The sequence below is a fragment of the Puma concolor genome, chromosome B2 (genome assembly GCF_028749965.1).
Source record: "Puma concolor isolate L17-30 chromosome B2, mPumCon1.1.hap2, whole genome shotgun sequence".
In the NCBI taxonomy this organism is placed as follows: Eukaryota; Metazoa; Chordata; class Mammalia; order Carnivora; family Felidae; genus Puma; species Puma concolor.
Genome location: NC_141671.1, coordinates 148,665,449 through 148,692,138, shown reverse-complemented (window position 1 = coordinate 148,692,138; position 26,690 = coordinate 148,665,449). Strand labels below are relative to the sequence as shown.

The window sequence follows — 26,690 nt, the reverse complement described above, 5'->3', positions numbered from 1 at the left end:
GCCAGTGGCTTAGCGGTAGCCATAGCTGCAGTCTCTTCTGTCACGTGAAAAACTCAGGGCTTTTTCTGGGTCTGGAATGTCTGTGGGCCACGCCCTCTGCCTGCCTTTCCTTCCCCTGGAATCCGTGCTTTAGCGTTGGCTCAGTTTCCCCACATCACCGAGCGTTCTGCTCACCTCCATGGGAACTCCACAGCAGTCGGGAGCTGGCTCTTTTTGCTTTTACGTTGACCACGGTGACTCTCTATGGCCAGCTGCTGCAGATCTGACAGGCACCTGTGTGTCCCCTCCTAACTGAGGGCGAACTTCTCCGGGGGACGTGTGTCCAGTTCATAGTTCTGACGTGGCCTCTGGCCCATAGGCCCTCAGGGGATCTGAATGTGTGGTCTGTGTCGAGAATTTAGGGGGTCTATGACGTTCCCCAAGTCCCGGGCCAGGTTTGTATGCCTGTCGGGGGCAGGCGCTGGGTGGCCTCCAAACAGGGGTCCCTCCATTCTTTTGTCCTGTGAAGGCTCCCGGGGTTTGAGCCAACCCCGGGGGGCTTCCTCCTCCTGCCAGCACTAGGGCTATGATTAGGCACATCAGCCTTCCAGATCGAGGGGACCTGAGGGGAGGTCGGCAGGGAACTTCTGGGCAGGAGCTCTCTCACTAATGACAAGGACATCCGACAGGGACAGTTCTTCCTGGAGCTCACCTGGCACCCGGACCAAATCCTGGTCCTCCAGGCCCACAGGCCTAGCTGATGTGACAAAGTTGGGAGGCTCCTGGGGCTCCGTGTGTGACAGAGCACTGTCTTCACAGGCCCCATGAGTTGACTCTGTGCTCGTCAAACGACACAAGAAATGTCCTATTTCTTAAGGCACTTTAATTGCATTTTCTCTATGTTTGTAGCTGATGCACTTAACACGCCCACGTAGGGTTTTCACGAGATGGCCAGACGGATCAGAGTACCCGCCCCGCTCCCAACCACGGTTAAGCATCTTTGCAGAAGGTGTTCAGTAGATACTGACTGACGGATGGGTGGGAGCACCGAGGAGCCTGGAAATGCCTCCCCGAGCAACCCAGGTGCACGGGAATCTGCCGGGCCACGCGCACCAGGGTGAGGGCTGAGGCATTTGGCTACCGCGCTCCGGCCCCCTTCCCCGGGCGGCCAGGCCATGGGGGAGGGAATCGGGGAGGCCTGAATGCTGAGCAAGCTGGGGCCTCGGGGTGCTGCCCGGAGGGCAATGCCGGAGAAATGAGCCTGGGGGGCGGAGGCCAAGAGACCTCCTCGTCAGGAGCATGCGGGGCCGATAGGTTTCAATTCTTCCAGGCCAGCCCTGACTGCTTCGAGTCGTCGTGTTGAGAAGGATTCTGAAGCTGTGAGGCCTAAACTTAGCCTCCGGTATTAAGTCTGCCGAGGACACAAATCAGATACGCATCCTCCCGAGGACGGGTTCTTGGCTTCTGGAGCAGGAAACGCTGGGGGCCCCTCCAGAGCTGAGACTTTCAAAGAGGGGGTCTGCATATTTCATGGAAAAGGCCTGCCCCCCCTGCCAGACGTGTCTGTTCAAAGACGATCTGAGACGGGGGCCAAACCTCCCCCAGAAAGCACACGAAGGTACTTGTCTCATCAAGCCACTTCTGTGGAAACCCATAAACTGGCACCGGTTTGTCAGTGAGCCTGGGGAAATCTTCTCCTGTCCACCTGGAGCGTCTCTTCCGCAGATGGCGGCCGGCGGACTCTGAGGGGCTCCCTTTCCAGAGGCCGCGGAGAAGAGCGAGACCCTCTGTCTGCCTGCCTCTGCTCAGCGGTCACTCCTACAGGCCTGGGCTGGGGTCAGGCACGCCCACGGGCACCCGGAGACTCAGCTTTCACTCAAGCTCTGTCGGGGGTCCTTGTCAGCCTCCGGGGACCAGTGTGCCCCTTGCAGGACGGAGGGGAGCCTGCTCCAGTGCCGTGGTCAATCCCTGGTCCGGGCGGGTGCCGCGTCCCGTCCTCACGTCCGGCTCTGGGGGTGGCTCCGCTCACATGGGTGCTGGTGGAGGAGCGCGGGGATGACGGTGAAGCCCATCCTGGTGGGAGAACATCAGTGGGGCCCAGGGTTGGCGGGAGCCTCCGCCCGGCCGCTGAGGAGAGGGAGGGGCAGCCTGGGCAAGGGCCCAGAACGGGACTCGGGTCCAGGGAACTGAGGGCCCCCCCTCACCTGGCCCAGGAGATGTGTTGTGCTCTGAACACACGACCGATGGGGGAAACAGGATTTCAGGAAGACTTATGTGGCTGCAGGAGGCCAGGGGGCAGTGGGCGGAGCCCAGAGGCAAGAGGCAGCATCTGGAGGAAGTGGGGCTGGGGGGTTGGAGAGCCAAGGGCAGGTGCGGGGAAGGGGCCCTCGCCTCCCCCATTTCTTGTGCCCCTCCCCCCTCTAATCCACCTCTCACTCCCTTCTCTTTTCCTTTCTCCTCCCCCTCCCCCGCTCCCAGGTAGGTGACAGGCCCAGCTGGCTTCCCCACGTCCCGGACAAGGGCTGAGAGGTGGCTGGGCCTCCGCCACCAGGACCTCCTTGGAAGACGGATGGCTCCCTCCACCCCCCTGGCTCTCCAAGCTGGGGGTCGGGGGAATTGGCGGGGGGGGGGGTGGGGGGGAGAGGTGGCTGGTGCCTGAAAGTTTGCTTGGAGTGAGGCAGATGGTGCGCTGGGCTCAGTGGAGGTGGCGGAAGGACATGACCTTCCTCCCGGCCTTTCTTTTGGGAAAGGAAGTCTTTGGAAGTTTGTAGCAACTGAATAAATCTCGTCACTTTGATAAGCAGGGACCCATTTCACTCCCTGTGTGGAGAAAGCTCCACACTTCCTCCGATTGTTTCGGTTTATTGAATTTCAGTATGTGAGACATGATAGCCTCATTCCTGGGGAGCTCGGGGAGGAAGTTCAGGGGCCCGGCCCACGCTGGCCAGCGCGGGAGGAGTGGTGCGGGCTGGGTTATTCTTGCAAGTTATTTTGATCTGCTGGCCCCAGTCGGCTCATGTTTCTGTGCCCAGCCTCAGGGCCACGTAATGGGAGGATGAGGCGTTTCATTATAATAATAGACTCCGAGCTCACTGGAGGCGGGCGGTTCTCCGAGGGCATTGGGACCATGTTGGCTCCGTGTCCCGCGTCCCTCCCGGGCGCCCTCGGTGCCAAGCGCACTTCCCCGGGCGTGGGGCAGAAGGGAAGGCGGGGGACAGAGCAGCGCCGCTTCTGGGGGCTCCCCGGGAACGAAGCCTTCCTCTGCGCTGCTCCAGGGAACAGAAGTGACTCACGGGGAGCCTGACTCACGAGATCGATGGGCGGGAGGGCTGGGGAGGCAGCTGGCAGCCTGACATAAGGAAGCATGTTCTCGCCATTAAAGCTGCTTGGAAAAAATGGAACCGATTGCCCAGAGAGATTAGACGCTCCTTCTGTCGGGCACCTCTCACCCCAGCCCCGCGTTTTCTATGTGAATTTCTAAATTCAGGGATTTCTTATTTGATAGAGGTTACTACTTTGCTAGGCTGCAGCGACAGAGTGCCACATGCTGGGCACCTTGAACAACAGGCTCCAATCCACTGCCTCCGACTCTCTGGAGGCTGCAAGTTGAAGATGGGGGTGTGTGGGCAGGGTGGGTTCCTGCAGAGGCTGGGAGGGAGAGTCTGTCCCACGCCCCTCCCCTGGCTTCCAGGGCTCTGCAGGCGATCTTTGGTACTCCTGGGCTTGTGCAGGTGTGACCCCAGCCTGCCTTCAACCTCACCCGGCCTTCTCACTACGTGCACGTCTGCGGCCAAGTTTCCCTCTCTGAGGCCCCCAGCGACACCGGGCTAGGCCCACCCTACTCATGCCAACTTAACCCATCATGTCTGCAATGGCTCTGTTGCCCCATAAGGTCACACTCTCAGCTACTGAGGGTCTGGACGTCCGTATATGAATCGGGGGTGCGGGGGGTGGGTGGGCACAATTCAATCCATAACAGACGTGGTCCATATGCATTGTAGAAAGTCAGAAAATGAGCAGAGTGAAAAAGAAAGAAGTAAAAACTTCCACGTTTCTACTGCTCAGGGACGACCGCTTTGAGTATCTTGGAGCATAGCCTTCTGAGGAAGAGATCTTAACACGGACGAGGCGCACTGGCTTCATTCAGCCATCTTTCCCTTTCTGCGCCACTAAGTTCATAATCTAGGTTCAAGCTGTGTCTTGTTCACAGCGGTTTCACTCGAGCGGATAGCAGACCCGTGGCTGCGCATTTTAACCAGTTGCTGTGTCCCGTTAGTCTCTTTCACCATCACTGTCCCTTGGGGACATTGGCTTGGTTTGGGCAGTTACGCTGCATGGTGTCTCGCCTCCTGGATTGGTTCAGCTGCTTCTCTGAGATGTGGTTTGTCTTGTTCCTCTGTCCCCTGTGTTGCCTGTCACCGGGGCTCATTTGAGCTGAGATGTCTGACGGACTCACGTGAGGCGTGTTTGCACGGGTGACACGGGCGCGGCTAAGGCACCTCGCGTCAGCGACGTGAAACGGCTGGGCGACTCAGGCTGGGCCTTTCCAGGTCTTCCCGGGGGCCTGGGGGTTCTTGCCTTGGTGGCCAGGTAGCACCTGCCCTCGAGTTCTTGCAACAACTGAAGTTTTTAATAGCTCGAAGGTTTCCGATAGTTGACGCAGGATCTCGCCCTTTCTGGTAGCGGCTGGCCCTGGGAGGGGAACTGGGGCAGGTCTGCTGAGCCTCCCTGATGGCGACCCTTTGGGGACCACACTGGTCCCAAGATTTCCAGGGCTGAGAATTCCTGTCCTTGGATTCCCAACACTACATCCACGAACGTGGGGTGATGGGGCATGCTTTCCTGCAGACCTGTGCCTGCATCAGGGTCCTGGCCCCACGAAGCTTCGAGACCAGGTCTTGGTGTTCTTCCGTTCCCTCCTACACCATTTCCAGCAAGGACCGTGGCTCTTTTCCCAGCATTTACAGTGGTTGTTCTCTTTAGAAGACCAATTTACAAAACAGCAGCAAACTTTGTGTGTATATTGTGCTTTTTTAAAAAGATTTTATTTTTTTAATGTTTATTTTATTTTGGGGAGAGAGGGGAGGAGTGCAGGGGGGGGGGGTGGGGACAGAAGATCCGAAGCAGGCTCTGCACTGACAGCAGTGAGCCCGACGTGGGGGTCGAACTCACAAACCATCAGACAAAGTCGGATTCTTAACCGACTGAGCCACTCGAGTGCCCTGTGCCGATTTTTTCTGACAAATGCATACACCTGTATAACTCAAACCTCTGTCGAGATACAGAACCATCCCATCACCAGGAAAGTTCCCGAGTGTCCCTTCCAGTCGGTCCTGGCCCGCCCAGAGGCTGTTTCTGCTTCCTCCACCATAGGTGATGTTGCCTGTTGTGGAAGTTCACGTAAGAGGAATCAATGGCACGTCCTCTTCTAGAGAGGCTAGTTTGAGTTTCATCCACAGTGGTGCAGTACAGGGACATACCCCACTTTCCCCGTTCTCCTACTGATGGACACTCGGGCTGTTTCGGTTTCTTTGCTATTACGAATAAACCTCTACCGACATTCTTGTACAAGTAACTTTGTGTGCAAATGTTTCGTTTCTCTTGCATGAATATCCAAGAGTGAAATTAGTGGGGCATAGTTGAAGTAGTTACAAAATTTACCCCTCCTATCAACAACCTCCGGCAGTTCTGGTATTTTTCTGCCTTTTATTTCTTTGTCATTCTGGTGGGTGGGTATGTGGTGGTATTTCCTTGCGGTTCTAGTTTGCATTTCCCCAGTGATTTATGATTTTTTTTTACATGCTTATTGGCCATTTGCATATATTCTTTTGTGACTGTAACTTTCTAAAATTAATTTTTATCCCTCGTCCTTCATAAGCACTAGGGCTGTTGTTGACCGATAGGCATTCAATACGTGAATCGAATTTCTTGCGCGTCCTTTAGTTGAGACTCTCTAAGACACGTGGATAGAAGTGGTCTTTGAGAAGAAGCAAGGTCGCGTGTGTTCATCCCTTGTGTCCTGATTCCCACTGTCTGGGTCTCTGTAAGCCCATCATCAGCAGGTGCTAGAGGGGGTGGGGAGGAGGCACAGAGCCTGCAGCTGAGAACAGGGAGGGAAGGAGGTGCAGCTTCTGGGACCGGACCCTTGGCATTGGAGAGTCTTGATGCCGAAGAGTTTTTCTTCAAGAGTCAGGTAGACAGAGTGAATCGTGTTCTCCAAGTGGAGAATGACATTTACTACCCTCCCTGGAAGAGGTTACTTTGAGGCAGCTCAGCTGGTTTGCAAGAGGACAACCAGAGCCACTGGGCAGACCCCAGTCACTCACGCCCCGCCCAGCACAGCACGCCTCCCCCCGCCCCTGCCTTGCCCTGTGTCTGCTCCCTGCCCAGTTGGATGTGGAGACTCCAACTCAGTGTCGTGCTCATGTTATCACCCTTCCTCTGCCCATCTGAGGTGCTCTCGCGTGCCCCACACAGGAGCCCCTTCGCTTAGAAGGGGGCTCGTTTCATCTTGGGAGGACTTCACGGCTGTGTTTCTGTGGACTCAGAAGCTACCCAAGAGTGTCACCGGAAGACCTCAGAACGAGCCACAGATGAGGCAGAACAGAGAAAGAAGGGAGAAACCAGCTGGAGGGGGAAGGAGGCAGGGAGAGGCAGGGAGGGACACCCAGCCCTCCACTGTCCGCCCCTGCATCCCCGTTACAGGCTCCTTGAGGGGTCGTGGGAACGTGGGGCCCAGCAGCCTCCACCTGCTGGAGATCTCACATCGCCTCTGACTACGGGTTTAAAACGTGTCTGGCAAAAGGCAGTGATGGACAATGAGTAGATTATGAAAATATGAGTTTATGATCCAGAGAGATCCCCACGCCTCGCCTTACATGGTGGAGATCCACGTTATAAAACAGGCTCCCCGTTCCGGAGTCTTCTCTGTGCCGGGATGCACCTGTCCTCCTGATTCCTTTAGAACAAGCTGCCATTGTGCCGCCGTACCTGAACTTGAAACCGGCCCCAAAAGCAGCGGCCGCAGCCCTCCAAGATCTAAGAGAGGAAACGAGCCGGGACGTCCAGGGACACGGGTGAGGGGGTGGAAGGCTACTCGGTGCGGCGGGCCCGGCGTGGGGGCCCCGAGGGGCCGGTGCAGCCTCCTGGTTCTGCCCACGCCAGGCCAGAGAGGATTAGGGGGAGAGGAGAAGAAAGGCCGGTGGAGAAGAAAGTGCAGCTCGAGCGAACACAAAGCAGCTCTCTGCGTGACGGCCGTGGCAAAGCTCTCCCTCCAGCGAGAGCGACGGTGAGAAAGTGTCCGAGCCTGGCCCCTGTCAGCCTCACTGAAAGCAGCCGCTGGCCTCGGTGTCCCGACGCCTGGGAGGGCTGCAGGCTGGCACCGGACATCGCCACATCCGCGCTCCCAGGATGGCGCATTCCCAGGCCCCGCAGACAACCTTGGCCGTGTCCCATTTCCTCCCCGAGAAAAGCTTTAGACGCTCAAGGGGGGCAGGGGCTGCGGCATCTTCGGGGGGGGGGCAGCTCCCTCCCCTGCACAGTGGCCCAGATCCGAGTCACTGGGATGTTACACCCCCTTGCAAAGGCCCGTGGAGGAGCCGTGAAGAGCTGTGTGTGGAATAGTGCATTGTTTACTAGCCTCTGTGATCATCGATGAGATCCCAGAGCCCAACGTTTGAAAGGAACTCTGGGACCAAGACCTGGCCCCGTCACCTCATGTTCCAGAAGGGGAAACTGAGGCCCAAAGAATTTAAGTGTTTGGCGGCCAAGAGCTCTCAGCTGCCTGGTGGCCTCCTGAATTCCAGCCCAGGGCGGGCCCTTTGTGCCACTTGGAAAGGGAAAGGGCACAAGTGTGGGAAACGGAGGGAAGTCTCTGAACCAACGGGGGGGCGCTGTCCTCGGCTGAACCCCACAAGGGAGGTCCCGGGTAGATCGGCATCTGGGGGCAGGGGTGGTCTCCAGGAAGGGATGCAAAATGCCGTGAGCAGGGAGCAGGCAGCCGCGGAAGACACCCTTCCCACAGTTGGGCAGTGGTCTCTGGGTGAACTGTTCGTCATTTCCTGACGTCTTGAAGGGCTTGATTTTGTCGTGCAGATTCGCAGAATGTTAGGGTTGTAAGAGCCTTCCAAGTTCCTGGGCGCTGGCTTCCTGCCCACCCCACGGAAACCCTTTTGCGTGGTCTCTGATGGTCACTGGCCCTTCTGGGAGCTCCCAAAGAGAAGACAGGCCTCTAGCTCCTTAGGTGGCTGGGCAGCTTCGAGTCAGGTTTAAGTAGTTAGTGGACCTTGGGTTCACCCAGACCGCCAGCTCAGGGGTGGGGAGCCTGATGCCGCCTCCACACGGCCTCCCTCAGATGTGCTCGCGGCTGCAGTGGTAGAAGGAACGGGGTCCCGGGTTCCACTCTGGGCCTCACCGGCAACAGCTGTGTGGCCTTGGACCAGCCCCTGGCTTCCCCGAATGCCCGTTTTCTCATCTGTGCGATGGACGTAGGCTTGCCATGTCAGCCACGAGCTCTGCGAGGTGTGTGGCACTCAGGGACTCCCGTGGTTCTCCAGTGGCCCTCCAGTGGCCCGTGTCCAGGCCACACGTCCTGGTTCCTTCGTGTTCCTGGTGTCACTTATGACTCTCCTCCCCCTGCACGGCACGGCGAGCAGCAGGGGCACAAACCCAGCAGACGGGAAAAGCGGTGAGCACAGCCCGGACCCTGAGCACACGGGAGCCTCCAATCACGAATTGGAGGCTGCAGCCAGGAGCCAAGGTCAACACGGAAGCCCAGGCCTGAGCACCGCATGTCGCACCAGGACTGCCGGTCCTGGGAGCAGAGATGTCAGGCTGGGCTGCGGTGAGTCCTCGGGAGGAAGTGTGAGCACGTCAGCACTCCCTCCCCCGGCCAAGGGCAGGCCATGTGTCCAACCTGCACAAGGAGGGTCACTTGTATAACTCTGGAGGGAAAATCGCCATTTTCTTGTTTTTTTCTTTCATTATTTTTTTAAATGTTTATTTATTTTTGACAGAGAGAGACAGACAGAGCATGAGCAGGGGAGAGGCAGAGACAGAGGGAGACAGAATCCGAAGAAGGCTCCAGGCTCCGAGCCGTCAGCACAGAGCCTGACGTGGGGATTGAACCCACGAACCGTGAAATCGTGACCTGAGCCCAAGTCACATGCTCAACTGACTGAGCCACCCAGGCGCCCCAATCACCATTTTCATATGGAGCTTAAAATACAGAAATTAAATCTCTGTGATTAAATCCCAGCTGCCTCTCACCCTGCTTTACGTCTGTGGTTCCTGGGAAATAGAAAAAAATGTTTGTCCAACTAGCCACTGCTCATCCGGTTCTGAGGACCAGCAGGGCTTGAACGCCGAGGGCAGAGGAGGCCCGGAAGAAAGGCAGCCGAGCCTAGGGGTGCTGAGCAGCGGGAGGGCATCCCCGAAGGAAAGCAGGCCACGCGTCGCGGTGGGGGGAGGCAGGTCGAGCTGACATTTTCACCAATGAAACGCCGAGGAGACATTTTAATGCGGGAGTGTCAATGTTTACCGTGGCCTCTCCACTGTAGTAACCCTCACGTCACTCCACGGCGCAAATCACGGAAACACAATTAGTTTCCTGCTTTGGTCTGTTCGGCCGCAAGCAAATGGGCCTCTGTGTGTGGCGTCCCCTCTGGTCAGTGACGTGACGTCCATGTAACGCCGGAGCTAACGCCACATCACATGAACACACGGCCCTTCCGCCCCGTGTCGTTTCGTCCCGATCTGATCGTCCCGATCTGAACAGCCACGCGTTCCCGGCTGAGCATGTCTGGGCTTCCAGAGTGCAGCGCTTAGACGCTGTATTATTTCTTCCATATTTGTATGACTTGGTTGGCTTGGTAGGGCCCGAACGTCTTCTGTTGAGAGATTAAGGCACAGTTTTAAGTGATTTTCACAAGACACCTCATTTAATCCTTCCCGTGCCTTCTGAAATATTCTTTCCTCCAATCTTCCAAATGGGGAAACTTAGGCTCAGAGGATTATATTGGAAGCTCAAGATGGTCCGGCAAGTGGGTGGTGAAGCTACGTTTTAAACTGACCCGAGAGGCCCCTGGGTGGCTCAGTCGGTTGACCATCCAAGTCTTGATTTTGGCTCACGATCCCAGGGCTGTGGGATCAAACCCTGCATCGGGCTCCATGCTGAGCTTGGAGGCTGCTTAGATTCTCTCTCTGCCTCTGCTCCTCCCCACCCGCCTCCCCTCCCCTAAAATAAAAAGTAAAAAAATTAAGAAATGACAAGATGTGACTTGAATTCCCACCAAATTCCAAGCCACCATTTCTCACCTCCTCCTGCCCCACACCCCCTTCGCTGGATGTAATTTTATCTTTTCCCCTGGAATTAGATTGCTCCCTTTTCCAGACAGTCCAGAATTTCTGTACATCCTCGTATGTGCACCCCCTCCCTGCCACCAGCCTTTTTAAAAACAGCAACCCACTGAGGTATCACCTGAGATCTTGGCCCCACTGCGTACAAATGTAGGGATTCAGATTTTCCTCCTTTTTTTTTTTTTAATTTTTTTAAATGTTTATTTGTTTTTGAGGAAGAGAAAGAAAGACTCAGCGCATGAGTGGGGGAGGGGCAGAGAGAGGGAGACATAGAATCCAAAACAGGCTCCAGGCTCTGAGCCATCAGCACAGAGCCCGATGCGGGGCTCAAACTCTGGAACGGTGAGATCATGACCTGAGCCGAAGTCAGATGCTCAACCGACTGAGCCACCCAGGCGTCCCAGATTTTACTCCTTTTTGGAAAAATAGTAGAATACTGAAGATTTGATCTTCCATGAGAATGGTGCTTATAATTCTCACACTTGCCCAGAACTGTAGATTTTCACACGCATTATCCCAGGAAGGCCCACCACAGCCCCCACAGTGGGGAGGGCCTCCTGGCGGCCCCTCTCGCTGCTGGAGAAGCAGAAGCCGTCTATGCCTTTTCATGGCTTTGTGGATTCTGTCGGGTATTTTCCAGAGAAAGGCTTCATTCACTCAGGACTCTCTGACCTCTTGTGAGACGCTGTGGTATTTGTTAGATATGTGGCCTTTACTGTTGGTGACGTTATTAGATATTCAAGCAAGTCCAAAAAAACTCAGTCTATTCCCTTGCAATAAAGCGTTTTAATCGATTTCCTTGTTTGGGTCATTTTTGTTGTGCTCTGAATGAAGGGAAAAATCACCACAGCAGGGTGTAGTTGGCTCCCCCCTCTGCAAAGATCCACCAAATACATTAAATTTGGGGCAGAGATAGTCACACTTGACCTACAGCAAACTTGGGTTTCCTGTAATCTGAAAACATTCCTTTAATATGGACAATTCCTGGAGGAAATGTAAAAAGCCTACTCATATGACATGTTTCCCCCTCTCGAGTGGAGCCTACTGGTGGGTTATTAAAAATTTACCTTTTTGGGGCGCCTGGGTGGCGCAGTTGGTTAAGCGTCCGACTTCAGCCAGGTCACGATCTCGCGGTCCGTGAGTTCAAGCCCCGCGTCAGGCTCTGGGCTGATGGCTCAGAGCCTGGAGCCTGTTTCCGATTCTGTGTCTCCCTCTCTCTCTGCCCCTCCCCCATTCATGCTCTGTCTCTCTCTGTCCCCCCAAAAATAAATAAACGTTGAAAAAAAAAATTAAAAAAAAAATTTACCTTTTTGTCAATAAAGTTCTTTATAGGACATTTTCCTTGGTGTATTTTAATGTAATGTTCACTGCCTCAGATGAGGGAGGAGACAGAAAGCTGGTTCTAGAATGTTCCCATTATGCATTTAATTGCGTGAAGTGCCACATGTAGGCCCCGTTGTCTGTGGACATACTTGGTGATGCAGGTGGCTCTCACTAAGCTCAGAAACAGACATGTCACTTCACGGAGCATGTCTGGGAGCACTGTGTGTGAGCTGTTTTAGAACAGCTGATCAAAACTCTTCGGATTTTGAACAGTTCACTAGAAAGTTCCCTTTCTGTATTAATAAATATAATGCAATTTTTTTTAAGTTTCAAGTATAAAGATGACAGCCACATTGGATATTTGGAAATATGATATTGAATGATGAGATATTGAGCCTTCCCCCACCCCCCCCCCACCCCCCGGTAATGCTTGAAGCAAAGATGATAGGTTTTTACCATTGGCTTTTTATTGATTGATTTAAACCATATTTTTCTAAGGTTCACCTATTGATTTCCTAGACTGAGGACAATTTAGTTATCTTCCTGATGAGGGAAGCTGAGGCTTTCCTATTATTCTTAAAGGCTATGTGAAACTAATTTCCCCGAAGAGTCCTATGGCTAATGGAAAATAACAATAGAGACCAGGGTTGAAAGTAGGGTCCATGGAGGGGCGCCTACATGGCTCAGTCAACCAAAACTCTCGGTTTTGGCTCAGTCATGACCTCACAGTTTTGTGAGTTTGAGCCCCATGTTGGGCTCTGTGCTGGGAGTGTGGAGCCTGCTTGGGATTCTCTATCTCCCTCTTTCTCTCTGCCTATCCTTCTATGCCATCTTAGTCTCTCTCAAAATAAATAAATAAACCTAAAAATAAAAATAAAAATGAAGAAAGCAGGGCCCATGGAGATCTTTGCCATAAACCATCAAGTTTTAGCTTAGACAGGCCTTTGGAAGGCTGGAATCAATGTCTGGGACATAAACCTTGATTTGGAGCCATTCCCAAACTTCACAGCCCATCAGAATCCCCTGGAGGATTTGCTTAGACAGACACTGGGCCCCACTCTGGAGCTCCTGACTCAGCAGGTCTGCGCAGGGGTCCAAGGACATGAATGCCTCCCAAGCTCCCAGCCGATGCTGCTCTTCCTGGGCCAGGAGCCCTGCTTTGAGAACCCCTCTCTGGGTGTCAACGGCCACTTCCGTTCAGCCTCCCCGAGAACATAGATTTAAATGGACATCTGAGTCCATTTGTGGTCAGAGTCTCCCACAGAAACATCCAGCCGATTGCAGGTGTTTGGAAGTGACCTTGATGGTATTCATCAGTGCAGTCAGGCATGGTTTTCCCTTTTCCAGCAAGAGGTAACGGAAGAGGAGACCGTGAGGCTGTAACGTAGCACCTTGTGCCAACGCGATGTTGATGTCACAGCTCACGGGGAAGCCATTTGTCTGTCTTCGAACAGCCAGATGGGCCCTGTGTCTCCAGGACTTTGGGAGGATATTTAAAACCCTTTCCTCGGACTTGGTTTAAACAGAATGATGAACGCCTGTCCCTATGACAGCAGAGCCTTTTTAAATTTTCCAAAGTCTGAGCATCTTCAGTGAATCTTGTGTTGGATTGATCATTTTTTTCTCAGGACAGCAGTATCATTGACACCGGACACCCCAAGGAAGTTCAGTGGTCTCTGTGGGTCGGTCGGAGCAGGCAGGGAGAGGCCCATCTCTCTCTGACACGCTGGTCTGACAGTGGACCGTCTATGTCATTTCATAAGGGCCACTCATTCACTGATCTAACAAATGCTCACTGAGTGCTGGTTGAGTCTGCACGGAACACGCCTCACGGCAAGAGGACACCATCGTGCCCACGACAGACCCTCTGTCCTCACGCAGCCTGTGCTCCATAAAGAAGCCAGCATGCACTAGCGTGTCACATACTCATCAGTGTGTTGAGGCAAGTAAAGCAAAATAAAGAGTAGGAGGAAAGAACAGGGGCTGAGAAAGGCCTTTCTGAGGAGGTGACATTTAGCAGAGACCGGAATGAAGCCAGGAGCAAGTGGGCCGGGTGAATAGGAGGCAGACAGTGTGTTGGGTTGAAGGGACTGCAAGAGCAGGCCTCAGAGGCCAGGACGTTCAGCCTGTTTGTGAGGCAGGGGCGAGGCCAGCAGAGCCGGAGCAGGCAGAGGTGGGAGACCAGGAGGCAGTGGGAGGGTGGGGGGAGACGAGGTCAGGTACAGTCAGGGCCACGAAATGCAGGCAGCATGCGGCCATGGTGAGATCTGGAGTTCGTTTTCAGGGCTGGGAGGCAAAATCATTGCTGATCTGATGGGATCTGTGTCTGCGGGGTCACTGACTTCTGTGCACCGCGTCCCTGTGGAGCAGAAGTGAGTAGGCAAGGCGGTGGTTGGACACGATGGGAGAGAGGGGCCAGGGCACAGGCAGAGATGGGGCCATTCTGATAGTTTTGAAGGCAGGACTTGCAAGGGAGGGGGTGTGAGGGATCGGAGAGAGAGCGAGGCAGGATTCCGGGTTTTTGACCTGAGTAAGTGGTGTAGTGGATTCGTCTTGACTGAGCTGGTCCATCTTGGGGGTGGGAGGAGACTGGACAAGGATTTGGTTACATATGTCTGGTTTCATCATCCTGTAGACATCCAAGTGGAATGTTCAGTGGGCATTTGGGAAGTGAGAATCAAGGGGGTATAGACGGCATCGGAAGCCCTGGGCCTGGGCGAGGTGACCGAAGGCATGGGTGGAGAAAAGGAAGAGACCGAGGCCTGAGCCCTGGGGCCCTGACATATTAGAGCTCAGGAAGAGAAGAAGGAGCCAGCCAAGGAGATGAGGAGTGGAGGGTCTGGACATCAGTGAATGTCCCAAGTCGTGGGCTTATCCTTTGATGGGATCTGTCCTAGTCTCCCTGGGGCCACATCACTAAGTGGGTACACAGCACATTCTCTTCTCCTTCTCTTAATGGAGAAACTGCTGTTTCTCAGTGTGTGTGATCCTGGCTTCCCCTCCTAATGAAAGAGTTGCTAATCTGGTGTCCCACGGTGCATAGAGAGGGGAACAAGAATGTCTGGAAATGCGCTGACATGAACATCAAAGTACCGTGGTGCAGTGTGCACTTATCTGAGTAGACAATGTATAGCTTCCAACGGATTCCTCAGGCAAAACTAGAGGATATTTCCCAGAACTTTCTAAATAATCACGAAGCTGAAGTGATATGTGTTTAGACTTATGGAACTCAGGAAGAGAACAGACCCTTTCACCCAGATTGAAACTTACAGAAATTTGGCAGAAGTAAAAATGAATAAAGACTCCAAGTGCCTTAAAAAACACTCCCACTGGGAAAGCAAACAGGGACTCCTGAAACAGAGAAATGCACAGGAGCCAATGTGCCAACAGCACTTTCCACCAAATACCCATCCCTGTCACTAACTAGTGCTCGGGGAATCAGCTCATTGCTCAGCAACTTGTCGGAAGACGCTAACCACGTCAGTCGTGAGACTTGCAATCAGGTGACATCGTGTGAGCACAGGTGAGAGAACCTTCCTTACCGAGGAGATGGCACTAAGCCGTCTTCTGGACTTGACTTTGCTCTGGCTTTGCCATCCTCATCAACACTGGAACTGAAGGGGGCAAACTACTGCTATTTAGGAGTTCTCAGAAACAAAGCCCGATGTGGGTTTTGGATTGCGCGCTCACGAAGTTAAGGCTGCAAGAGAGACAGGGTCGCGCGAGATATTTTTGGAATCAGATTCCACGCCGATATGGATTTTCCCATGGAAACTGCTCTTGATGAAGCCAGGCACACTTGTATTAGTATTATATTTTCCATGTCAGGGCAAGAGAGGACGTTTGTAGCTTCTTCTGGATTAAAACAGCACAGATTAGTGCTAGTCAGAGCAGTATTACAGGTTACAGATAGTCATAGTGGTATGGGGTTAGCGGTGCCCATTTCGAAATGGCGTTTTCCTTTTCTAGAGCACATGTGGGCTTTCCCATTAGCAGAGCAAACGGACGCTCAGTCTAGTGCACAAGGAGTAACCAGAAAGTTAATGCACCTCAGCTATCTTCTTTCATTTTTTATTTAAGTTTATTTATTTATTTTTGAGAAAGAGAGAGAGAGAGAGAGAGTGAGAGAGAGAACAAGCAGAGGAGGGGCAGAGAGAGAGGGATTCAGAGGATCCAAAGCGGGCTCCGTGCTGTCAGCACAGATCCCGACATGGGGCTTGAACTCATGCAATGTGAGATCATGACCTAAGCTGAAGTCGGATGCTTAACCGACTGAGTCACCCAGGCATCCCTGGGATATCTTATTTTAGAAGAAGTGAGGTTGGTTGGGTGTGGGAAAGCCTTTCTTTCTGGGTCTTAAGACGAGTATGATGTTTTGTGAGGCCCCCAGCGGACACTTGAGCGGGTAGGGTGGACCGTGGGGAGCATGTACTGCCCAAGTGGCTCCGGTCTGGCTGGGAGCATGCTCATCTCCTGGCTGTGTGGGTGCAGAGGTCCTCCTAGACCCCGAGTATGTATGTATGTATTTTATTTATTTATCCGAGATCAAAAGATTTATTTGAAAAAATCGGCACAGGACAAAGATATCCTACTCTTCCTTCTCAGAATATTTGAACACTCAGAATCTACACGAAATGTAGACAGCAACTCTGATTTCACAGAAAGAACATCAAGGGTCTATGCGAATGGAAACTCCGGTTCCCAGCCTGCCCCAAGGCATGATTCTATCTACTCCTTATTGACATTGACTTTCACTGAGCTTCTGTGTTCAGTGTTACTTGCACGATGAAAAAGCAGGAAATCATTTCCATTTCTAAATGGCTGGGATTACTTAAAGCAACCAAAGTCCTATTGTTACAGCAAAGTTTAGTAAGACTATGAGAGAATACTACTAATAACATGTGTAAATTATCCAAAATGATTTCTTTATTGAGGGGCCCCAAATATTTAAGTAGCAACTGTGAGTTATCTTGGTGTCAGTGAGACCTCGGTCATTTTCAGTGCGTATCTGGAAGCGTCCCATTTTGGACGAACTTTGGTTGATGCTTTCGTGGAGACTATTTTTTAAAAAACATTTCAGATTTTCTGACTCCATATAAAATCCTATCAGAGGGTAGAGATTTAAATTTAGAAAACTGTTCATGGAGTATTTCCCAAGGTATTATGACTTCTTTAAAATCATATCAATCTTGGGATTCCCAGCCTCTGTTTGCCAAGGGCTAGCGATAAACATCTCAAAATAGCCAAAAGAAGTAAGAGATGTGGTTGGTATTGAAACAGACTTAGAACGACTTCATTTTCGCTCCTCTAAAACACAGTGCCCTGAGATGTCCCACAACCGTTACCAAAACTTCTCTGGAGACCTCACGTAAGTAAACCCAGTTTTGAAATCCTATTCTCCAAGTGCGCAGCCATTTCGCAGAACTTTTGAACTTTGTGTTTCTGCCTGACGTTGTGCAGATATAGTTAGTTGGGCCATAAAAATTATGTTCCAGTGTGCGGGGAAAGGGAAGCCGCTCTTGCAGGTGAGGGCTCACCTTCCGAGGAGACTCCTGGGAGGGCGGGTGGGCTGGAGGAAACCCTCATGTTCTCCTCACCTCACCAAGTTCTGTGTTAACCCAAGACCCGTGCCTGTGAGGCGGCCGGAGCCCATCCCCCCCGCCGACGGGGACCTCGTTAGACGTGGTGGGAACTGCCCGCCTGCGCATCACACGTGGGTTGAACACCTATGTGGTGGCTGGCACTGGGCTAGCTGCTTTCCCAGGAAAATCCTCCCAGGTCCCCTTTGCCCTCACTGGGCACCCTGGTGAACTCACCACATGCATTTGTCATGTGATGCTTGTAACAAACCTGCAAAGAAGTCATGACAGAGCCTGCTCTGGGACAAGGAATTTGAGTTTTAGAAACCTGTTGACATTTTCCCCTTCTCTTTCGAGTTAATCAGAAATTATTTGGGAGAAGTCGAAGACCAGCTTAGGGTAGAACTCAAAAAGCAGGCCATTCTTACTTCCATACCGGTAAAACGATGTAGGGGCACCTGGGTGGCTTGGTCAGTTAAGCGTCTGACTTCGGCTCAGGTCATGATCTCATGGGTTTGTGAGTTCGAGCCCCATGTTGGGCTCTGTGCTGACAGCTCAGAGCTTGGAGCCTGCTTCGGATTCTGTGACTCCCTCTCTCTATCTGCCCCTCCCCTGCTCATGCTCAGTCTCTCCAAAAATGAATAAACGTTAAAAGAAAAATTAAAAAAAAAAACGCAAAAAGCGATGTAGTAAAAAGAATTCTCCGGCGAACATGGTGCTATTTATGTAATTGTTTTGCTTTTCTGCAAAATTATCTCCTAATAACAAAGAACTCATCATCGCCTTGGAGGAAATACTGTATTGTCTGGAGATTTTCCAAATACATACTACTTTGCTGGGGGAAAAACCAGTCATTACTCACATGATGTTCCTCTTTGAAATAAAGGCCAAAGGTATGAGAAACTATACGAGCCCTTCACACTGGCCACCTCCGGTCCTTACGACATTCCTCCAGGTAGGAGTAATCGCTACTTTACAGCTGAGGAAATCTGAGGCTCAGCGAGGTTAAATAACTTGCCCAAGGCAGCATAACGAGTCAGTGACAGCTGGAAAACGAACCCTGCTGTTTCAGTTCCAAGCCAAGCTCCAAGCTGGGGCTCCTGGGACAATGCGGGGGGTTCTTCTTGCTCCCCACGCCAGGTAGTTTTCATGAACACGACCCAGACCAAGAGGCCAGGCCTGTTTCTATGAGAGGCCAGCCTCGCTTCTGTCTTGTAACGAAATAATGCAGGGGATACTGGTAGGAACCTTCGAAGGCACCAATCAGCCATCTTTCTGATTTTGGTGTCCCTTCAGATATATCACTGATGCCAGACAAGAGCTCATGGGTGCAACGGAACGCTACAGTTTGAAGACAGGCCTGCCTCAACCTGTCAACGTCTCTAGCCATGTCTTTTCCAAATATGGCAGGTGAAAGCCCATTTGCTCGGCACGGTCATGCCTCTCCGTTTATCCTAAAAAGTGCTTATGGCAACTAGGTGGTGGCCAGTTAGAGGCTGGATTCGGTGTGCTGAGCCAGTCATCAGGGAAGATGAATAAGGAACCCGTTTTCAAATTTGGTGCTTGCCTTTGGAAACTTGCATCTTAAATAATTAGTGACAACAGTCTCAGGGCCAGCGCTCGGTGCACAGGGGAACACGTTCCGTCTCTTCACTTTGGTGCAGAATGAGATACTTTAGGCCATGCGTGTCTGGGTGTTGCAGCGCTGCTCAGGTGTGCAAAGTCAGGGCTCCGTCTTTAAGAACTTTTCTGGGCTGGGTTTCAAATGCCCCGAGCTCAGGGCCTGCGTGCCTGAAAAGCCATTGTCAGGGCTGAGTGCCCTACAGTTGGGTTTCTCTTCGGGCACTTTTCTTCTCTCTCAGTTGAGTGAAAAAGTACATGTTCTTTGTCTTGTTTTTTTTCTTTTTTTTTTTTTTTTTTTTTGCGGGGTGGTGGTGGGGGGGGTTCAATGAAATTCCTAAACGCTGCGATCAGAGCGGTGCTATGAGAACACATCCACCTGGCGAGAGGAGGCGGAGGAAAGGACAAATTGCCAAGGAATCATTCAGATGCGTACAGGTCATCTTCAGAAATGACCAAAGCCCCGGACAAGCGGCTGGGTGACATCTTGTCAGTGAACCACCACGTCCTGAGATGTGTCATCGCGTAGGGGGGACAAGGATTCACAGGAGCGTTGTTTGACCACGTTTGCCGCTGCCTTTCATGCGTCACCCTGCCCGCCGCCCTCCCCACCCCCACCCCAGCCGCACCCCCAGCCCCACCCCAGCATACACCGGAAAGCCCCGCAAAGCCCAGACGACCACGGGGCTCGACGCGTTAACTACGTTTGTCACTGAGGTTCATAACGGGCCCGCAAGACTGTCCTTGCACAATTGAAACAGACTCGATGGTTTTATTGAATGTCGGAGAACATTGTTCCGCACAGCTGCCGGAGAGGTGCTGCTCGGCCACGACAAACACCTATTAGGCGGGCGGCATCAGTCCTCCCCTTACAACCTCTGACATCAGCCTCAGGGCAAGCAGACACATAACAGCTATCGCTGAACTGCGCATGAAAATTATAGTTTTATTGTCTATACAACTGAAGGTTTGACTCGGACTCCTGCTTCTGTCCGAGTTGTATAAAGAAGCAATTCTTCTCTTAGAACAAATAAGCACAGTACGCTATTGTAATCTAAGAAACAGGCACTATTTATGTATTGGAAAACTTTGCTCTCAATGGGGCTAATGGTCCAACGGCCCATGAGCCACTATTTTAGCAGCTGTAGAAAAGAAAGCTGTAGAAGTCACAAGTAATGAGATGCTAAAAGCAGCAGAGACAGATGATCTGGGCACTAAGGCAAGCCCTCCCCCATCCCAGCTGTTCCTGCCTCTAGTTCAGCAAGCACGACTCGTAGGTGGGGACCATGTACTTGATGTTGATGAAGGCGTCTTCTCCTCCGTAGCGCTCCAGGACCTCCAGCGTCTCCTGGATCAGGTCACCGATGTTCTCCCTCTTCTGCTGGCTGTAGTCGATGCCGTCTCCCGAGTTAACTGGTTCATGCAAACACACAAAGAGGCCCGTTATTCTGCAGTATCCCCCCCAAAAACCCTACACGTCGCTCTAGGCATTTTCTTTGCATGCTTGTTAGGAGATGCAAGCACTTAACATATTTTTTTTTTTTTAATTTTTTTTTCAACGTTTTTATTTATTTTTGGGACAGAGAGAGACAGAGCATGAACGGGGGAGGGGCAGAGAGAGAGGGAGACACAGAATCGGAAACAGGCTCCAGGCTCTGAGCCATCAGCCCAGAGCCCGACGCGGGGCTCGAACCCACGGACCGCGAGATCGTGACCTGGATGAAGTCGGACGCTTAACCGACTGCGCCACCCAGGCGCCCCAACATATTTTTTTTTTAAATGTGATCTTGTAGAGTTTTAGGGGTAGTGAGTGACAAATCTATAAAAATACGAGGTCCTAGATCGCAGCTGATGAAAAGCCATTGAAACTAAAGGAGTAACAGAATCAACAAAAGTGTAACCACCGTTACACTACAGATCACAAATCTCAAAGCTGACTCTTCCAGAGTGTTCTCTCGGACAGTGAGTTCTTCAAAGCCACAACATGGCATATTTCAAGGGAACAGTCTGGGGGTGCCTGGGCGGCTCAGTCGGTTAAGCATCCCACTTCGGCTCCAGTCACAATCTCGCCGTTCGTGGGTTCAAGCCCTGCGTCGGGGTCTGCGCTGACAGCTCGGAGCCTGGAGCCTGCTTCCGATTCTGTGTCTCCCTCTCTCTCTCTCTGCCGCTGCCCCATTCACACTCTGTCTCTGTCTGTCTCAAAAATTAAAAACATTGAAAACAAAAACTAGAGTGAACTGTCTGTGGTCAGGTGAGGGGCTGGCCAGCTGCAGGTTAAGTGGATGTACTCTGGCAGGAGAGGCTTAGCTTGACCCTTGTCTTTGCTGCTGTTGAGCACTGTCTGCTCTTGATTTTTGCCCAACATTTGTACAACGGCTATTAGTTACCGTTTCCCAGGGACTGCGTGTCACTGTCCAGGCGGAGGACCTGGTGCCTGGAGGACAGGGCCAAGGCCAAGGCTTGAAGTGACCCCCGCAGCTGCCTCTCTGGCTCAGCGAGGGAAGGAAGTGCCAGCACTGGCCTTCGGCAGCCTCGGGAACCTGGGTCCGCAAACCCCATCTCAAAGCATTTGGAGGAGAAGTATGTGATCGTGCGCAACCTGGCTGCAGGAATGACCCAGATGTGCGGGAGTCTGACTAAAATGCAGACCCTTGGCTTCAAGGCAGAGTATAGAAACTCCATGAGGTTCTCCCCAGGAGCATCTTTTCTTATTTAAGTTTATTTATTTTAGACAGAGAGAGAGAGAGAGAGAGAGAGAGAGAGAGAGAGAGAGCAAGTGGGGGTGGGGCAGAGAGAGAGGAGAGAGAATCCCAAGCAGGCTCCCCACTGTCAGCAGAGAGCCTGATGCGGGACTTGAACCCACGAACCGTGAGATCGTGGCCTGAGCCAAAATCAAGAGTCGGACGCTCAACCAGCTGAGCCACCCAGCAGCCCCCTAACAGCTGTCTTGACATGCATTTGGTTTGTACTCTGCTCACAGATTTCCAAGGGCCTCAACCACATTTGCTCTCCCAGTAAGCACGGTGGTACTATGGCTCTGCCCAGTTGCTGACATGACCCCGTCTCACCTCTGCTGAAGTGAGGTGCAGCGAACGGGCTGTGAGCTCAGGCGGTGGCCACATGGGGCAGGGGGCGGGGAGCTGCAACCTGAAAATGTGCACTACACCAGATGAAAGTCCTTATTCTATCCGCATTTCAAGTATGGCTCCAAAATGTTGATCTTGCTCGAATGTGAAAATCATAGAGGGGAAAATGGTATTTCAAACTTCTTCCCCAGATACTCTGGACATTTAAGAAAAGACTGAGTAGTGGTTCAGGTCAGTATTAAAAGTAACAGTCACAATCCCATGTAGCAGAGATAAGCAGTTCTTTTGGTTGATTTTTCCAGAAACTTATTAGAGAAATATCACCGTCTTCGATAGCATAGGGAAAATGAATTGCTCTCCTGATGAGTTTCTTTTAGTGAGGGTGATGGCAGGCAGAAATATTAGTAATTTTCAGAGAGAGAGAGAGAGAGATTACGGTCACACAGCTATAGTGTACATCAATTTTTCTTAGCAAATGACCTTACAACACCAAGCCATTATAATTATGTGGGGTTTTCTTGCTCATGATGGAAGCATTTCTATGATCACACAGTAAGCTCGATTTAAGCTAAACTTTGAGGCACAGGGTAGTTGATCATCCAAAATAACCAAATAGCAAAGAGTTATTGTGGAACAAATAAGAGATTAGATGTTTGAAAAACTATTTTTACCCTATTTCTTTTAAGCGAAAGATAAACTTAAAAATTTTTTTTTAATGTTTATTTATTTTTGACAGAGAGAGACACAGAGCATGAGCGGGGGAGGGGCAGAGAGAGAGGGAGACACAGAATCTGAAGCAGGCTCCAAGCTTTGAGCCGTCAGCACAGAGCCCGACGCGGGGTTCGAACCCACAGACCGTGAGATCATGACCTGAGCCGAAGCTGGACACTCAACTGACTGAGCCACCCAGGCGCCCGAAAGATAAACTTTTTAGAAACAGAAATGTAGACGAACGCACACTTAAACTAAATGGTCTTTTTTTTTTTTTTTTTCTTTAGATTTACATGGTGAAGGGAGAAGAGAGAGTTGCAGTCAGGCTTGCCCACTAGAGAGGACAGCGTGGTTATCAATCCACTTGGGGGAACTTTCCAAGAGGAGAAGATCTTTCAGTTGAATTAAAAGAGAAGAAGGAAGCTTGTGCATGTGTTTGTGTGTTGTGGGGGGCGGGGGAACGGGGAGGTCGTTGATATTTGTTACAGGTGTGAAGAATAGATCTTAAGGAACAAACTCCAAAAGAAGACAGGACAAGGGAGTCAGAAGAAGGGGCAGGAGGGGAAGGACAGAGACAGATAACGGGTAACAAGGGAGATCGATATCAGAGAATGCATCTTTCAGGAACAACTTCAGCTTCCCAGGATTCCATCCGGAATGGGGGAGAATGTGTGTGCCTCTTCCTGATAGGCACTCCCGGTCCTGGAAGAGGTGCGCTTAGGGAGAAGGTGGCATGGCCCACACTTGCACAGAACAGACGAGCCCGCAGCACAAACCCCTGGAGGGCACAGGGCAACGATAACTGTTGATGGCGCTGAGCAGTGACAGCCTTGATCCGGTTTCGTATGGCAGAAATACGTAAATTAATCACTAATAAATGGTGCCTTTTGTTGGCATATTAGTCCAAAGGTCAAGAACTGAATAGATCACGGGACAGACATATTTTCCCGCTGGAGGCAGAGGGGGGTTTGGAAAGTCTGCACACAAAGGAAAGCTTAACACACCCTGTTTTTCCCACTGACTTCCAGAAGGCTACAGTTGACAACCACACTTCATTTCAATAATAACCTATTCTTGCTTTTTTAAAAAATATTTAACTGTAGGAGTAAGTAAAACTATGTAGCTTTTTTGTTTCTCAGCAGTGTAGAAGCCCAAGTGATAAAGGGAACAGAACACAATGGAAGTTGCTTACTCAGAAAGTGACTTGGACTGGGCATGTTTAGTGGTTGCAGAATGTATATCACTGGGGCAGGAAAAAGCCCCGGAAGGAACACATTCCCTTATTTTGCGTGCCGCAAGGCTGACAGGGCATGGGTTAGTGTCAAACCATGCTGAGAAGCAGGCGAGCGATGCGGTCGCCTCTTCAAAACAGCTGTATTGCCACTTTCTTTGAGAATCCGACCTGGAGCTCACCACTTTAAATACACATGATGCCGCCAGAAAGTACGCTTGTGAGACTAGGGCACTCAAAACACACACACACACACACACACACACACACACACACACACACACACACACACAAAACCAGATGGTTATTTACAATCGTCAATTCTGATTAGGAGGATGACATTTCAATTTAGGAAGCTTGGAATCTGTTTTATGTCCAGCAGCTGGAAAGATACTTGGGTGAGGGAAGAGAGATGTTTTATTTATAACCAAACAAATAGGACTATAAGTGGCGGTTTCAGCCACACCACTTTTCTAGAGGGATACTACGCAAGCAGAGTCGAACGAGGGTATTGTTTCTCTTCTTGGGGATGCTTTCATGCAGGAGGCATGCAGGTAGGGCTTGAAAGTTGTGCCCGGTTAGGGACTATTGTAAGTGCATTTACGATTCTGAATGCCGCAAATGCTGATGACGTAGGCAATGTGTGTCATCACATGCACACTTTTTTTCTATACAGCCCTCTTTAAACTGTCCTTCCCTGGGTGCTTGCTCTTTCCAGGTGCTGTATTGGTCAGGAGTGGGATGTGTATATCCCAGCCTTGCATCTGGACGACAGCATCCTCCTGGTGAGGAGCTCAGCTTGTGTCCGTGAGGTCACTACCGTAACACCCGGTCACCAAGGGCCGCCTCAAAGGGAGATGACGTGAGACACATCTCCGCTTCCAATACAGGAAAAAGGGGCTCTTGTCGTTGGGAGAGCTTATCCTCCAGCTGGGGTCATCTAACCGATCCCCCTCTTGTCGAATGCCTTGATCACATGCACCCACCATGGAAGGAAGTTCAGGCTCATGCTCCTTGACCTCACGAAGCCTCTAAGCCACAGGCGTGTCCCTTACTGCGTGGGTGGTCAGTGGAACCCGTGTCCTGAGAGAACCCTTATCTGTCAGGCGCCCCAGACTTCTTATCTTAGACACATGGAGAGTGGTAAAAGGACGTACAGATGGCCACAGGGAGGGCCAAGCACAGTGAAATTCAATTTTGGATTTTTCTGACTCTAACGTTTTTTTTTGGTAAATAGTCTTAAATGTGTAGCTACTCTTATACGAACTGTAATACGCAAAGGAGTTATTTGGAAGTGAAAGCACTATTTGAAGCATGAGAAATATAAAACAATGCTTATTCCACATACCTGAAGCAGTACTAACGTGATTGTAACAGAGGAAATAATTTATGAAATCAACGTGCACTTTCTGGTCACGACCTAAGATAATTAGCAGGCACCATTTCAAGAGAAACGTTTCTGTGACTTTGGGGGCATCTCCTGGCCCAAGCGGCAGCCTCGCCCCCTGAGGGAGGAGCGGGATCCCATGGGAGGGGTGCCTCCATCCACCTGTCATCCTGAAACTGCCCACCACGTGGGTGCTTTTCGAAGCCAAGGAACCAAACGCCCTTAAAGGAAGCACTGGCTTGGGAAACTCAGTGCGAAACCACCTGAGCGGATCGGGAAAGGGTGAGGCAGGATTCAAATGATGTCCAGACTCCGAACTTACGACGTTAACTCCCCACGCTCACCAGCAACGGCGGTTCACGTTACCCCTTCGGTGTACAACAGCTCTTTAAATAACTGGAGGAATCAGCACATTTCTCAGACAAAAGGCTGATTAACCTGACGGCACAACATCCGCTGCAGCCGTTGGCCACACCAGACAGTGAGCCAGGCAGACCGATGCTCTCAGCGCACCTAAGGCTAAACGACAGCCGTAAAACCAGGGCTTTGAAATAAATTGCTACTGACGCATCATGGTTTGGCTACGCCCTTCTCTGGCCATTCGTGTGTGGGGTCTAACGTGTCATCAAGCATGGGCACTCTGCAGACACGGTATTTGAACGTGAATCCAGGCCAAGTCCGGCCCGAAGCTGTTCTCAGTCTGAGAGCGTCCATTGATGGAGAGCGACTCGCGCAGAGCACGTTTGTCACAGCATGTACCCAGGTGGAATGGCTGGCGAGCTGAGTGGGCAGCAAGAACTCTGGTCCCGCGGTGTTTGCCCATCGGGGCTGGACGATCTCCCTGAAGCAACAGTGTGATTAAAAAAAAAAATGCGAAAAGGAGAAGCCAAATCATTTCTTTCTGGATCAGAAAAGGCATTTATTGGCTTCTCGAATGCTGAACTAAAATATTTCCCGAGCTCTAAAGACCTACTGTAGGGAGCTTTACCTGTCGGGACCTGTAGCCTGTGACAGCTTCAGTCATAGCTCAAAAGCTGCATTGCTTCAGACTGGGTTTCAGCGACGTCATCATCATGGAGAAAGTGAGCCTCCGGGACCTGGGTTCAGGTCTTGGCAGGTATGCGCAGGTAGAATGTACTGCAAATATTATTATTGTAACGTGTCTCTTGATGATACTGAACCATCACAGATTTTCTGTTGGATGATTCTGAACAAATTTTTCCCTTGGGTTTAGTAGATTTAGCAATTAGGAGATTGTGATGACCCAAACAGTAATTCCTTGGGCACACTTACTGATATTTAGGCAGATGTCAGCTTTAGTAGAATAAAACTAACAGTTTCCAAAAGAGATTTATTAAAAAGACAACTCTCATTAAAAAAAGATATGTCATTAAAAGGTATCTCATAATATTTATGAA

General features: G+C 51.3%; 1 protein-coding gene across 1 annotated transcript in view; it reads right to left on the bottom strand.

Moving 5' to 3' along the window:
- Nucleotides 1-19,601: 19,601 nt before the first annotated feature.
- The window catches only part of PACRG (parkin coregulated), a 509,125-nt gene continuing 502,036 nt past the window's right edge, over nucleotides 19,602-26,690 (bottom strand). The window contains exon 5 of the mRNA XM_086708286.1: nucleotides 19,602-20,270. Coding sequence (XP_086564412.1) covers nucleotides 20,110-20,270 — 161 coding nt within the window. The 3' untranslated portion in view covers nucleotides 19,602-20,109. The remainder of the gene's footprint in view (nucleotides 20,271-26,690) is intronic.